This window comes from Delphinus delphis, chromosome 6, assembly GCF_949987515.2.
Source record: "Delphinus delphis chromosome 6, mDelDel1.2, whole genome shotgun sequence".
NCBI lineage: Eukaryota > Metazoa > Chordata > Mammalia > Artiodactyla > Delphinidae > Delphinus > Delphinus delphis.
The window spans coordinates 36,959,204-36,975,801 of record NC_082688.1 but is presented as its reverse complement, the minus strand read 5'-3'; the positions used below and the strand labels follow the sequence as shown (position 1 = coordinate 36,975,801).

Genomic DNA, 16,598 nt, shown 5'->3' with positions numbered 1-16,598 from the left:
TCTAATAATTTATAATAAACAGATTATAAATAAATTTATATTTATAAATAAATAATAATAGTTTATTATAATCATTTTACCTTCCCCACTTTTTCCCACTGGAGCTGATGGAGTCGGGCCTGGAGAAGTGGCAGGTAGAGGAATATGGTCTCAGATTTAATATTGGCCACATAGACTGTCCAAAGGGGAAGCAAAGCCAGTAGAACTCATCACTGAAGTTTAATCTGAACCATGAGGATAAGCCATGCTTTCACATGACCCATTAAAGAGAAGCATAAGGAAGGAGGAGTAAGATTAAGAAGGGTTTTATGGCCCCGAAGAAACCTTCATCACAAAGAGCGGAACTATTCAGTATGAATCTGCATTAGGCTAGGAATGAAAGCAGATTTTATTCTTTTTTATCTTGATCCTCCTGTTTTGTTCTCCTCCATCCCTTATTCAACTCTCAAATCTCAAATATTGAATGATATTAAGGAGTTATTACTAGCTTTTTAAGTGATAAAGGTATTGTGATTATGTGTTTAAATAAGATCCTTTAAAGAGATATATTAAACTGTTTGCAAAAAAAATTATATAATGTGAGAAATTTGCTTAAAATAAAAGGGAGGACAGGGGAAGAGGAGGTTTGGGATAAAATAAAACTGACCACGAATTGATAATTGGTGAAGCTGGGTGATGGGCACATAGGCGTTCATTATAGTATTTATATACATTAAATGTGTTTGAAATTTTTCATAATAAGGATTTTTAAATCTCATTTTCTGAGAATGGTCCCAGTTAGATCTTCTCCTCCTGCCTTCATACTCTTGTCTCCACAGACTTTCTATCAGTGACTCAAAGATGAGACCTAAAATTTTCTAGCAGTGGGGATGGGTTGCTTTGAGCAATTCATACCTTGTGATAAAGGGCACAGGTTTGAAGACCCCTGAGTAGACTTAGAAGTGGTTCACAATAACATCATACATGTCTTCTCTGCAGGTATGTGGGCATGTGACGCTGGTGGAATGTAAAATTGTACAGCCACTTTGGAAAGCATTTGGCAGTTTTTTGGAGAGTTGGGCATTTGTCTCAAATGACAGGATTTCCTTCTTTTCATGGCTGAATAATGTTCCACTGTAGTGTGTGTGTGTGTGTGTGTGTGTGTGTGTGTGTGTGTGTGTCACATTTTCTTTATCCATTCATCTGTTGATAGACACTTAGGTTATTTCCCTGTCTTGGCTATTGTAAATAATGCTGCAGTGAACATGGGGTGGAGATATCTCTTTAAGAGAGTCATTTAATTTCCTTTGGACATATACCCAGAAGTGGATTATATAGTAGTTCTATTTTTAATTTTCTGAGGAACCTCCATGTTGTTTTCCAAAGTAGCTGTACCAATTTACATGCCCACCAGGAGCATCACATGATGATTAGTGATGTTGAGTATCTTTTCATGTACTTATCGGCCATTTGAATATCTTCCTTGGAAAAATGTCTGTTCAAGACCTTTTCCCATTTTTTAATTGAATTTTTTTTTGCTATTGAGTTATTTCCTTATATATTTTGGATATTAACTCCTTATCAGATATGTGGTTTGCAAGTATCTTCTCCCGTTCCACTGATTGCCTTTCTATCTCGTTGATTGTTTCTTCTGCTGTACAAAAGCTTTTTAGTTTGATGTAATCCCACTTGTTTATTTGTGCTTTTGTTGCTTGTGCTTTGGGTGCCATATCTATAAAGTCATTGCCAAGACGGCTGTCAAGGAACTTTTTCTCTATGTTTCTATGTTTTCTTCTAGGAGTTTTATGATCTCAGGTTTTACACTTAAGTCTTTAATTCATATCAAGTTAATTTTTTTTTTTTTTTTTTTTTTGCGGTACGCGGGCCTCTCACTGTTGTGGCCTCTCCCGTTGCGGAGCACAGGCTCTGGACGTGCAGGATCAGTGGCCATGGTTCACGGGCCCAGCCACTCTGCGGTATGTGGGATCTTCCCAGACCAGGGCACGATCCCGTGTCCCCTGCATTGGCAGGCGGACTCTCAACCACTGCACCACCAGGGAAGCCCCATATCAAGTTAATTTTTGTGAGTGGTATAAGATAGGGGTCCAGTTTCATTATTTTGCATGTGAATATCAAGTTTTCCCAACACCATTTGCCTCCCTTGTCAAATATTAGTTGACCATATATGCATGGGTTTATTTCTGGGCTCACATTTCTGTTGCATTGGTCTATATGTCTGTTTTTATAGCAGTACCATACTGTTTTGATTACTATAGCTTTGTAATATAGTTTGAAATCAGGAAATGAGATGCACCCACCTTGCTTCTTTCTCAAGACTGCTTTGGCTGTTTGAGGTCTTTCATGGTTCCATACAAGTTTTAGGATTTTTTTTCTATTTCTATAAAAAATGCCATTGAAATCTTGATAGGGATTGCATTGACTCTATAGATAGCATGGGTAGTATAGACATTTTAACATTGCTTAACTCTTCCAATCCGTGAATATAAGATATCTTTCCATTTACTTGTCTTCTTCAGTTTCTTTCATTAATTTCTAAATCCCACTTGATTATGGTGTATGATCCTTTTAATACGCTATTGAATTTGGTTTGCTATTGAGAAATTTTGTATTCATCAGGGGTATTGGCCTGTAGTTTTCTTTTCTTATAGTGTCCTTCTCTGGCTTTGGTACCAGAGTAATGCTGGCTTTGTAAAATGAGTTCAGGATTATTATCCCCTTCTCCCCAAAGTTCTTTTCTAAACAGATTTTCTCAAATCTGTCTTCTTTCTTTGCATCCTTTCCCCTCCATGCCCTTTTCTCTCAACCTAATGACAAGAAAGTTGGGGTTATCTAGAACAATAATCTTGTTTCGGTAAAAAGGTGCCATCTTTAATCTGAACATTGCCTCCAGGCTGATTCATTTTATTCAGCTGAAAAGAATTATTGGGCCTTGTTTGCTTAAGATCTCAATCTTGTCTCTTTTTTCCTCTTTGGTGTCTAAAAGTAATAGGCTTTTCCAGTCCTTTGAGGACCCAGATTTCACGCTATTCCTTTTCATTTCTGCTTAAAATTGGCCAGTTATTCCCCTATTTCAACTCTTTCTTTTGTTAAAGTCAGCCAACACACACTAATATTCTAATTCTAACCATTTCCCTTAGAGCTCTAGCTTCAGTAGGCACATGGTCTGTCTTCCAGTTTTACCATATTCTTTACTGTAAACATGATTGCCATATTGTCAGTCTTTTATATCCATTTCCTTACCACCCACCCACCCCCAGCTGCTAAGCCAACGCCACACATTTTAGATTTGTTTTTAAAGCAGAACCTCACTTCAGTATTGGAGTAATTAAGAGATTGTGTTCTGGAACTAGTTCAAGACCTGTCCATCCTAGTTAGTAGCTAAATGACTTTAGGCAAAATACTTTCCCATTCTTAATATCAAGTTTCTTGCCTGTTATTAAAAGACGGGTATTATAAATATTAAATTAAATAATACATGTAGAGTACTTAGCACAATTATTGGCACTTAATTAATATTTACTATATTTTAGTTACTATTATCTCCTGTCAAAATCCCAAGGATGGCTCCTGCTGGGCTTTCTTTTCTGTCCTGTGTACTACTGCCTAGAGAATGTGAGCGTCAGGGCACCCCTGCCCTCCAAGAAAAGAGAGAGGCTTTGTTGAGAGAGAGGCTCCAAACGGTAGAACTGAAGCAGCATGTCTTGGATGAAATGTTAATTTAATTCTTTTTTTGATTTCTAGATTTTTCTGTTTTTAGGCAGCATGTGTTTTGTCCTAGCAGTTGGTCATTGCATTTGGGAAAGCAAGAAAGGCTACTACTTCCAGGATTTTCTGCCATGGAAAGAATATGTGTCTTCATCAGCTGTCTCTGCCGTCCTTATATTCTGGTCCTACTTCATTATTCTCAACACCGTGGTGCCTATTTCCCTCTACGTCAGGTAGGCTTCTTTGACCACTGGGGGACAAGCTGACTTCATACTTCCTACTTAATTCCCCAACTAGACTGTGAACTTTCAGAAAGCATAGATTCTGTGCTCTTTAACCCTTTACTTTGCACAGTGCCGTGCACAAAACACTCTGAGACATATCTAGAGACTGCATAAATGTTTTCTATATCCAGAATACCATCCTAGATACTATGTGGGTTATACAAAAGAAAATTATCCCAACCCTCAAATAGTTTATAATGTACATGACTAAATAAGACAAACAAACACATGAAATAGTTAGAAAAAATGCACACAAATTTGGTGATGCTAAAGCACAATCTAGGCAGCCCCTAGTTTATCAGTGAGACAGAGTCCATTCATTTGTAAATCAGTTAATTCAGAACTCAGAATGAGTTTTCCCATAGAAACAATGTGGCAAATGGTAGATAGGTGTAATTGTGACTTAAGTTCTGGTTCCTAAAAGTTGGAGAAGATGAAGGATGTTTCCTTCCCCTTTTCATGAGCACCTTGAACAAAAACTTGAAATATAGGTAAAATAAGTCTTTACTGTACTCTGATCTGCTTTTTCTATTTTCAACATTCCCTTTCACATACACACACACAAACACATTTTTTGCATCCTTCTTTTCAGGTTTCCTAAACCCTGCACTGTGGCATCCCAACCCCAAAAGCACCCAATATAACTAAATTATCTTACTAATTTAATAAATATTTATTGAACACCTACTATGTGCCAAGCACTATATTAGGTGCCAGAGAAAGAAACATGAATAATAAGACAACCCTTCCTCTAGATAAACTTACAACATAGACATGGAAACAGATACTTAAGTAAATAATTAAGGTACAATATGAAGAATGATGTAATAGAAATGTATATGTGAATGCTATGGGAGCCTAGAAAAGGAATAGGTTGGTTCTGCCTGTAGAGGCTTAGGATTTACAGAAAAAAGTAATAATCAAACTGATATTTGAGAAAAGAGTAGAATTTACCAAGCAGAAAATAGGAAAAGAATATTACAAGCAGAAAGACCAGTATGTACAAAGGTTTGGAGGTTTTTAAAAGCTTGATCTGGTCGTAGAACAGTGAGTAGCCTAGACTAAGGTGTTGGATGGTAATTTAGGATTAGATTCAGGAAAGCCTTGAATGCCAGGCCAAGGAGTTTGGGTTTTATCCTAAAAGCTGCAGAGATCTTTCCAAGGAAAGAAATAATATCATTAAATGTCTGGGTTTAGAGAGATTGCTATGGTGACTGGTATGGTGAAGGAAGGGAGAGGTCAAGACTCAACACATGAGGACTAATAAAGTCAATAATGTGGGCCTGAGCACCTCTTCCCTCACCTCAAACAAAAAATCCATGTTGCTCAATGCAGTTGTCTCAGACAGGGATTACTAATGAAGCAGCCTAAACTGCCACAAACTAAATATGAATGATGATAGGAAGGAAGCCACTTAAAAGTCTCCACTTTTAAAATGAAGACGCTTGTTAACCATAAAGAATCTATATGCATGTTATTTGGAACAGAAGTGGAATGTGACAAACACAATTGGGAAAACTCGGATAAAATGAAGAGGAGGCTATTCTAGGGAAAAGCTACCCCACAGGCAGGCTGGATCTGCCTAGAAATTTATCAGAGGGTCGTCAGCTCCTGTAAGCTGTTTCTGAGTCTCACAGATCTTTCCCTTCTGAAACAAAGTGCTATTTCAAGTCTGAAGATTCTCTCTCTTCCCCACCAATGAGTTTACACGACAGCAGCAATAACTCTCTGATTAAGCCTAGGCTACGTTTTATAAATTAGCTCTTAACTCTGGCAGGCCTTGCATTATTGCAGAATTTCAAAAATTTTGGAAGAAAGGCTGTAAAGGGAGTATGCCTCAGCAAAGTTAATCAGTATGTCTGGTAATCAAGTAAAGCCTTCAGTGATAATGGTCAAAGTCAGAATTACAATGGGTTGGCTAGTATGTCTGGTAATCAAGTAAAGCCTTCAGTGATAATGGTCAAAGTCAGAATTACAATGGGTTGGCTAGTACGAAGGGTCCTTCAAGATTGTAGGTTCCCAAGGAAGATATTCTGATTTTCATTTCTACCACCGGACTGGTAGGAAGGAAACCAGGATGATGAATTTGCTTGCCCTGCTTTGACCCAGGACCCTTCTTTTCTTGCTTTCTCCTTAGTGTTGAGATAATAAGATTGGGCAACAGTTTCTATATCAACTGGGATCGGAGGATGTTTTATGAACTAAAGAACACACCAGCACGGGCTTGTACCACCACCCTTAATGAGGAGCTCGGCCAGGTCAAATACGTGTTCTCCGACAAAACAGGGACCCTGACTCAGAACATCATGATTTTCAACAAGTGTTCTATTAATGGGAAATTCTATGGTATGCATATTTTTCTGCTTTCCCTGAGTCTTGGGGAAATATTACTTTGCAGATTGTTCTCAAGAATGATCTATCTCTAAATCTATATGCCTCTAAATTCACATTTACTTCTTAGTCTCACAACCTGCCCTGTTCACTAAGCAAAGCTCACCTAGCCCATTCAGTTCTAACCAAAAGCATTTATTTAGCACCTTTTAGATGCAATCCATTGTGTTAGATGTTGAAAATATGAAGATGTATAAGAATTAATCTCCGTCCTCAAGGAATTCCCAATGTCTGGGCAATGTTAGTTACTCTCACATTAAATCAGATGGTGCAACCAGCATATTTCTGAAGCTGCTATTCTCCTGATTCCCGCTCAGACCAATAAACACTCTAGAAAGAAGCCATCAAAGGGTATTCAGAGTTTGATGTGTCTCCCAGGCCCAGTTATTCATTTATTTCCTGCCTTAGGCATAAGCTTGTTTTTGTGATAGTGTTAAGTCCTTATATGTGTGAACATTCATGCCCACTGCACTAACTAGCTAAGGAAGGCAATCACATCTAAAACGATAGATGCCTGGGGTGTTTCTCTGGGATTATGAAAGAGCTTTGAAACTAGGAAGATGTGATAGTTGCAAAACCTTGTGAATGCACTAAATGCCCCTGAATTGTACACTTTAACATGGTTACTTGTATGTTATATGAATTTCACCTCAATTAAAAAATTTTTAAGTTAAATTTTAAAAATAAAAAAATTAAAGTCAAAATGTTAAAAAAAGCTAGAGCACTCTAATATTTTCTATTACCCCTGCCAAACAAGTTTTCACACGTATAAACTCTGAAAGCTTATTTTTGGATGGTTGATTTGGGTGAGGATCTTAATTTTCTTACTCATTGTATGACCTGACCATATACTGGGTAAGGGTAAGGATAAGGTTGAAAAGGGTCATGGGTGTTTCTACGCTTGGCATCAGACTGTCTTCCACCCCCATTCTGTCTATGCTGTCTACTGGCCAAGAATCCTAAACATTCCAGCACTACTTTCACGTATCCTCTGGGTAACTTTTCTGATTGAAAGGCTTCCGGAGGTACGAAGTCTCTCATAAATGACTAGCCTCCAGCCTCAACTCACTCACACTTAAGGAGAAGAATTGCACCCCAAGCAGCATTATTCTTACCATTGGCTTGAGGAAAGGAGCTCATAGGGCACTGAGAGCTAGGTGGCCTGAGGGGATTCGAGGAGCTTAACTGCAAGTCTAGGATGATAGAATCAGAGGGAATAAGCTTTTAAAAATCCTCCTTTAAATTACCATATGACCCAGTAATTCCATTCCAAGGTATATACCAAAAAAAAGAAAAGAAAAGAAAAAGAAAACAGAGATTTAAACAGATAGATGTATGCCAGTGTTCACTGCAGCATTATTTACCATAGACCAAAGGTAGAAACAACCCATGTGTCCATCAACAGATGAATGGGTAAACTAACGGTGGTATATCCATGTAATGGAATACTCAGACATAAAAAATAATGAAGTTCTGACACATGCTACAACATGGATGATTCTTGAAAACATTATGCTAAGTGAAATACACCAGACACAATAGGAAATATTGTATCATTCTACTTATATGAAATATCTAGAATAGGCAAATTCATAGAGACAGAAAGCAGATTAGAGGTTACCAGGGGCTGGGAATAGGGAAGAGTAAGGTTTTTGTTTAGGATGCTGAAAAAGTTTAGGAAATATATAATGGTGATGGTTGTACAGCATTGTGAATGATGTTAATGCCACTGAATTGTTCACTAAAAATGGTTAAAATGAAAAATTTTATGTTATACATATTTTACCACAATAAAAAAATATAAACCCTTCTTTAAAACCCTTGCCAAATGTGTATTCTATTTACTTACCAACAGGTGTTGTCTATGACAAGAATGGACAGAGGGTAGAAGTCTCGGAGGTGAGTGATTACAGCGCCCTGTGAAATGCATGTGGGACCTGAGTGAGGCTGCGCCGCACAGCAGCATCTTTAACACAGATTGGGATTCCCTTAGCCCCTGAAATATTACAGCTGTTATTGGCCCCATAATATCAGAAAGTATTATATAAATGAACTCTGTTTATTTGAGGGTATTTGGGTTTGTGTTTTTAAATGAAAATAGCTTATTATAAGAAGGTGATTATATATAAATAATATATAAATTTTTTAAAGTAAGGAACATCTGAAGAAACCAGCAAAGGGATGAATCCTTGAGCTCATAAAAATGATCTAGGAGAGCAAATGAACAGTGATTTAAGATACTTTTTTGGAAGACATTACATTACTTGAGAATAAATTCTAATTCTACATATGAATATTATTTTCTGAATAGTGCTATTAAAATTTCTTTTAAACACAAATTAATTAATTAATTAAAAATGAAAACAGCTTTATTGGCTTTTTCTATTTAAAAAATTATCTGTGCTCATGATAAAAAAAAATTCAAACAATATAGAAATGTATGAAGAAGAAAATTAAAATCATTCAGTCCCATTTAGATAACCAGTGTATAATCTGGGAATATTTATCCTTTCAGATGTTTTTCATATGTATATATATACACATATACACCTAGGTCTAGTAGGTAGGTAGGTATGTAGGAAGGAAGGATGGATGGATGGATCGTAGCATGCATGCTATTTTCAGCCTCCTTTTATTCACTTGACACTATATGTGGCCCTCCGTCCGTGTCAGTATATTTAGGTCTACATCATCATTTTGAATGGCTGTCGTAGCCAATTACATTGATGTATCTTAATTGATTTAGCCAATCCCCTATTTTTATTCTGTTGTCTTTTGCTATGATAAACAGCATTATGATAAGCATTCAGGTACATACATTTTTGTCTCCTCTTCTGAAAATTATTTCCTTAGAATAAAGTCCTGGAAGTAAAATTAGTTGGTCAAAGGGTGGCTAGATTTTTAATGCACTTAATAGTGCCATACTGCTCTCTGGATAGACTGCATCAATTTATAATCCCACCAAAAAATATGAGAATTCCTCTTTTCCCATACTGTATCCTTGTCAGTACTGGGTATTAATATTTCAATCTTTAGAAATTTAATTGTGAAAATCATATCTCATTTAATTTACCTTTCTTTGATTACTAATCAGATTGAATCATTTTATGTGCTTATTTTCCTTCCTCTTCCCAATCACTTTATTGCCCATTTATACTTCTTTTGTGAATTGCCTGTTCATATTCTTCGTCCTTTTTTTCTTATTTCAATGGTCTCCTTATATAGTAAAAATACCAACTTTTCCTTCATCTGGCACATATGTTACAATTATTTTTTTCTATTTTTGTCTTTTGTTTAAAGTTTTTTGTTTAGAAGTTTTTAATTTATGTAATTAATTCTATCAGTCTTTTTCCTTTATAGCTTCAGGATTTATGACATACTCAATAGTCCTAACCCACACAATTGTAAGAATATTTTCCTTTTCATTCTTCCTGTCTCTGGCTGGTTTAATTTTACTGTTTTTTCCAGTATTGGATCTCAACTTCTGTTTATGGGTTTGATTTTAAGCATCCCTTCATAGGGCTTCTTCCATTGCATTCAGGATACTACTCACCCTATTGCTTTCCTACTAGAACCAATTCCAAACCTTTAGCCACTTGACTTACGTACTAAACAGGTAACTCCAGCTCCCAACTACTGCCTCACCCTTATCCATCCAGAGAGATTGGAAATGGGGAATAAAATCAGTATTTGCCTTAAATCCTCTTCCAGGGACTTTGCTAATGACCTTGGCAATATAAACAAAGTTATAGCTTCTAGGGAGTAAATTGTTACCCTGGAGTTACCTTTCTCTTCCTCCTCCTTTTGCTACTGATCGACCATAACACATTTTCCTCTGGATCCCTGGAATCTTTGTTCTCTTGTAAGCAAATACCCACAGGCTTATCTTTTCATAAAAATGCTTTCTTCTCTCTACCTTGATTGAAAGATGACTTTCCCGGAGGATATCCCTTTTCCTCCATCTCTCATACTCCGCATACCAAAAGTCCAAAGGTATTGTCCTCATTATCCTGTGCCACTTTTCTTTCTTTTTTTTTTTTTTTTTTTGGCTGCCTTGGGTCTTCATTGCTGCGCATGGGCTTTCTCTAGTTGCAGCGAGTGGGGGCTACTCTTTGTTGCAGTGCACGGGCTTCTCATTGCGGTAGCTTCTCTTGTTGCAGAGTACGGGTTCTAGGAGCACAGGCTTCAGTAGTTGTGGCTCATGGGCTCAGTAGTTGTGGCTCACGGGCTCTAGAGCACAGGGTCAGTAGTTGTGGTGCATGGGCTTAGTTGCTCCGCGGCATATGGGATCTTCCCGGACCAGGGCTTGAACCCGTGTCCCCTGCATTGGCAGGCAGATTCTTAACCACTGTGCCACCAGGGAAGCGCATCCTGTGCCACTTTTAAACTATTACTTTTTCGCCCTCATATAATCTTTCTTCCTGTGATGCTTATGACTTCTAGCTATATTCCTTTTTCTTCTTGTCGTTGACATTTACAAATCTTCTGGCTTCTCCACTTCATTCACTGAGGACCTTGAAACCTTAGCTCATATTTCCCCTCTCTACCCAATCCCTGCTATCATCTTGGGTGGTATTGGCTTATTTACGGATGATCTAGCAACATAGATGCTTTCAGATGTCTAAAAGAATATATCTTTCAAATGACTTTTTGGACTCAAAAAAACCTATATCATCCATTTCTATGTTATCATGTCACCATCCAGAAGTGTACTACTCTGAAATTGTAAACTCCTTTGTCATGATCTCTGATCACAAACCTTATTTTTCCAGTTCTCTTGATACTTGATTCCTAGTATACCTGCTTTCTTATCAAAGGAAGATTTACAAACTCTCTGTTCTCCTTTTTCTCTGTCAACCCCTTGTGACTTTACTTCCTGTCCTATCTTGCCCCCCATCTGTACCCAAGATCATAAGCATCTTCAATACCTTACTAGTTCTCCCTTTTTTTTCCCCTCTCTGATCGCCCAACAAATCTCAACCTTGAATTAACCAAGCCATCTACCATTCTCTGTTTCTAATCTCAGAATGCCAAGCACTTTTTAGGGATCACAAGCCATTACAAATTCAGAGACTCCAAACTCTTCTGGGCTTCCGGTGCCACTTGGATAATTTTTTAATCTATTTATGGTGAGCTTAATTCTTAATTTTCCATATTAGCTATTCCAAAATTCACCACTCTTGGGCCTTCTACCACATCCCACTCCCTTCTCCCCAGTGTGCAATAGATGATATTGTTTTCTACTTTGCTGAGAAAAATCCAAACTATCAGCTAAGTACCCTTTTCTGTACAAATATCAGAACCCACCTTTACCTCCTTTCCTTCAGTCTCAACAAAAGGTATAACTTTTTCTCTCAATACTAATCTCCTCATATATTCTGATTCCATGCCTTTCTACTTCTTCAGGAACCTCAGTCAATCCTGTATTCTCTGTTTCTTAATATCTGAAACTTATCCCATTATATGATTCTTTCCCCTCAGCTCAAATCTATCCCTTCTTTAAAAAAACAAAACAAAAAAAAAAACACTTACTACATACATACAATGGAATATTATTCAGCAATAAAAAGAAATGAGCTATTAAGCCACGCACACATATATACACAGAAAAGGGAAGAACTTTAAATGCATATTGCTAAGTGAAAGAAGCCAATATGAAAAGGCTGTGTACTGTATGATTCTAACTGTATGATATTCTGGAAAAGGTAGTAGTTGCCAGGGGTTTGGGGAGGGGTGGAGAGCAGGATGAAGCACAGGAGATTTTTAGGGCAGTGAATCTATTCTGTGTGATACTGTCATGGTGGATTCATTACATTATGCATTTGTCAAAAAACACAGAATTGTACAAAGCAGAGTGAACTCTAGTGTAAACTATGGACTTCAGTTAATAATAATGTATCAATATTGGTTCATCAATTGTAACAGATGTACCATACTAATGTAAGGTGAAAATAGGGGGAAATGTGGAGTGGAAAGAAGAAAGGAAATATATAGGAACTCTCTGTACTTTCTGCTCAATTTTTTTTTATGAATGTAAGACTGCTCTAAAAAATATAGTATTAAGTTAAAATAAAATAAATGTGTTAAAGTAACCCTTAGCCCATCAACCAGAGGGAACCACTACTAATAAATGTTTATATCTTATTTTATTCATTTTTTAAAGCAGTTAGAACTTTCCCTTCATCCTGCATTACCCTCTGACTCCATCAGTCAGTCCAAAATGTTCAACCATATGTATCAACCATATGTCAGACTCTGAATAAATGTTAAAGGTTCAAGGAAAACAAAGGAAATTTGTTCCCTACCTTCAGAGTTGGCAGACTAGAGGAAAAGTGTATAAGGAAATAGACAATTACAGCAGTCTTTATAACTCCTCACCTTTCATTCATTCCTCATTCTACCCTATATAATTAGACTCTGTCCTATCATGTCCACTGAAACTAGCCAAGGTCACTAATGACTACCTTGTTGTTAAGTCCTTACCCAATTTCTCTGCAGATTTTAACACTTAAAACTCCACTTTTTCTTAAAGCTCTCTTGTCCCTTGGCTTCTGTTAAGTAACTCTCTTCTTGTGTTTTCTTCCTGTATGATTGTTTTTCTCATCTTCAGATCATTGTCATCTCATCATCAGATGAGATGTTCCCCCAGAGCTCTATTATTGTACCTCTTTTCCATCTTTATAGTCTCGTGTTTTTACTGTCTTTAACTACTGCCTACTTACTAATGACCTCCAAATCCATACATCCAAGAACCTTTTTAGCTCCCTCCCTATCCATGACCAAAGCTAAAGATATCCTATAAAAACTATCTATAGCTATGTCACAGAATCTCAAAGAGTATCCTCAATTGCTTCCTCTACCCTCCATTCTGAATTCGTTTCTTCTCATCTGATACCCCCGGTTTCCATCCTTTTGTCTAGTACCTGGATTTGCCATTCAGTCTTATTCAACTGGGTGTTTAACTTTCAATTGCAGAGTAATTCATGAATACTGCTCCTCAGATCATGCTGTACTGCAGCTCCAAGCCAGCCCTGCCTCAGTCCTGTACCCAGCCAGGTCCAGTGTTCTCAAACATTACTTGTCTGGAAGGGGATATTAGAAACTAGCTCAGATCTCTTACCTGAGCTTCAAACTATATATGCCTGCTTTCATTATTACCTTTATGTCCTTCAGGTATCGCCAGGTCAGTCTGTCAAAAATCTCCTCCTGCTGGGTATCCTATCTCAGTGAATGGTCTTACCATCTATCCCAATTAGGATACATAAAATTATTCTTAACTGTTTCTCTCTTTCACTTGTCATATCCATGTCATCAAATTCTATATTTTCAAATCATACCCTTAATTTAATATTTATTATCACTACTTTATCATTTCTCTTGTGAATTACTGACTGGCTTTCTAACTGGTCTCCTTGCTTTTCGTCTTGCTACTTCCAGTATATTCTCCATGCTGCTACCAGAGGACTATATGATCATATGACTTTCAGCAGAAAATTGTTATGGTTCTCTATTGCATACAAGATGGTAATGCAGGATCTGCTTCATATCTACCTCTCCAACTTCTCTCACATCACTCACCAGCTTCTAAGTGTCAAAGAATGTACCAGTACAAGAGCCCAGTTATAGAAGAGCCTCAGAGAATGCTATATAATGAGTTATCTTAAATTACTAAACCCACAAACTTCCCAGAGCTCACAAGTCTGTGGTTGGCCAGGTCTAGGACTTGGCTCTGGACCTGACCATACTTCCTCACTATCATGACAAAACTCCCTCTAGATGGGTTATAGAAAAGAGCCAGTATAGCCCACTACAAACTTCCGTTTCCCCAACATAGCACCAAGCAGCGCAATTGTGTCTGTACTTGACACATTGGGGCCCAGCCCAGGTAGCACCACAACTACAATGGACTGGTGAAATATCCTTGAGAGTTCTGATATGGGCTGGAGAAATCTGTTAATAACACCACACTCCAGGGTGGGCATAAGAGAGTCTCAGGACCAAATTGAGCCAGAAAAGAATGTTTACCCCAGGTGCCTACCAGCAGCCTACCTGACGTGAAGAACGTTAGTCAACATCTAAAGGAGCCAAGCTCATAGCCAGGAAAATGGTAGTGAATATTAATATTAGGTCCACAGATTGAGGCAGGGTCAATAACCTTGAGGACTAGAGGCAGAAAGGAATCAGGTATGCTGAATCAGGTATGCAAAATGGTATAAAATTAAGTCTGTGAACAAGAAGTCTGTACTGAAGCTTCCTTGTTATACAGCCTTGCCTCTGTCTTGCAATATTTCTCTCTAGCCCCCTTGTGGGGTAAAATAGGGATAGTGCAACACAGTGATGTCATTGTACCTAGCTCCCTTCCCAGTTCCCAAAATCAGGCAGAGGACAGCCAGAGACAAGACTTTTTCCAGAAACCATTTACTAATAGGGAACAGCTACTCTCTAATGTCCTCAGGTTTGATTTATCATGGATTTGGGACTTGGAAGAATAGAGCCTGAAGATGGCCACTAATCATTCAGGATAGCTGGAGTAGAAAGAGGGCAAGAAGGGTCTGCCAAGCAGTGCTAGCTTGTCTCCTGTGTGATGGATCTTCTCCAAGTGAATGGATGGACCAGGTCAGAGCTACAGAGGCTTAGAAACCAGCACAGGGTCTCTTTCACTTATCTTGCTTTTCTTTTCCCACCCTCCTAAGAGTTCTCATCACATTCCAGAAATTGCCCCCAGGTCGACCTTCTATAAAGTGTCAAGCTGCTGTTTGTTCTGGCTTATGTGTTCCAGAAAACAGAAAAGGTTGACTTCTCCTACAACAGACTGGCTGATCCTAAGTTTTCATTTTATGACAAGACTTTGGTGGAAGCAGTGAAAAGGGGAGATCGCTGGGTACACTTGTTTTTCCTGTCACTCTCATTGTGTCATACCGTGATACCAGAAGAGAAAGTAGAAGGTGAGAAGGGGCTTGAGGCCTCATGGACTGAGAATATGTCATAGAGTCTAGGCTGATTGGAGGGGGGGATGGTTTGATATCGTTTGTAATGGCTTAATCTAAAGAACTTTCTAATAGGAAGAGTTGTCCAGCAATGGAATGGATAGTCAAGATAAGTAGTGGGCTCCTAGTCACTGAATATATTCAAGTGGAAAACAACGTCTTTGTCTTAAAGAAGATTCATTCATTGGATAGGGGTCAAACTTGGTGCTATCTAGCGAGCTTAGGACCTTGAGACTCTGTAATATTCTGTCACAGAGTTTATCTGATTTATTGCCAAGATCAACCCCACTACCTCTGATAAGACTTCCTGAAGGATGAGTTGAGTCATCCTCTTGTTGCTTCACAATTTAAAGGTATCCCCATATACCCTAATTTCTTTAGTAACCAAATATGACTATGTCATCCATGAATTTATCAAAATCTTTTTCAGAAATTACTGATTTTAAATTAAGAAGACTTTTTTCCTTAGCAAACAAGAATTTAGGCAGCCAAGTAAATCACATCCTTCAAAGTCAATGTAGTCTTAATATAATACCACCATGAGTAACACCTTATATTTGTACATCACTTTATAATTTTACAAGTTGCTTTCATTTATATTACCTTCCACAATCTTCACAACAGCCCTCTGCAGAACAAGAAAAATGATCCTAGTTTTATAGCAAAGGAAACTGAAGCTAAAAGAAATTAAGTGCTGTACAGCAGAAACTAACACAGCATTGTAAAGCAACTATACCCCAATTTTTAAAAAAAGACATTGTGACGACTAAAATCCTATAGCTAAGAAAGGTATAAATGGGATAAGAACCCAAATCTCATGTCTTCTGGCCCCATGAGCTCCCACCCTTCCACAAGCCTCTCCGGGTCTGATATTCCAAAAAGTTGGTATTACTTGAAGCATATTTGGACTTGTCTATGTTTACTGCCTTGAGTGACAAGGTAGGAAACACACAAGAAAGTAATCTTATTATCCCATAGACACATCTTATGTCTGACTTAAAATTATACTCCCCCACCTACCTTATTCACAAGTATAAGATTCTGATGATGTATAACTGTTTTTAAAAATCAAATTAACCTTCAAAAGAGAAATAATCTAAAATATATCTCAGGTTATGGGGATTATTCTAAAAGAGGAGTTCCAGAAATGTCTTGAGTAATATCAGATTGAAGGATTGATTCAACAGAGTAAGTCATTTACCTTCCCAGGGTGAGAGTTTCAAAGGTGACA

General features: G+C 37.7%; 1 protein-coding gene across 1 annotated transcript in view; it reads left to right on the top strand.

Annotated features, from left to right (window-relative positions):
- LOC132427647 (phospholipid-transporting ATPase FetA-like) overlaps positions 1–16,598 on the top strand; it is a 71,663-nt gene that overhangs the window by 36,105 nt on the left and 18,960 nt on the right. The window contains exons 12-15 of the mRNA XM_069540804.1: positions 3,742–3,938; positions 6,127–6,335; positions 8,236–8,279; positions 15,160–15,325. Of these exons, the coding sequence (XP_069396905.1) occupies positions 3,742–3,938; positions 6,127–6,335; positions 8,236–8,279; positions 15,160–15,325 (616 nt within the window). The remainder of the gene's footprint in view (positions 1–3,741; positions 3,939–6,126; positions 6,336–8,235; positions 8,280–15,159; positions 15,326–16,598) is intronic.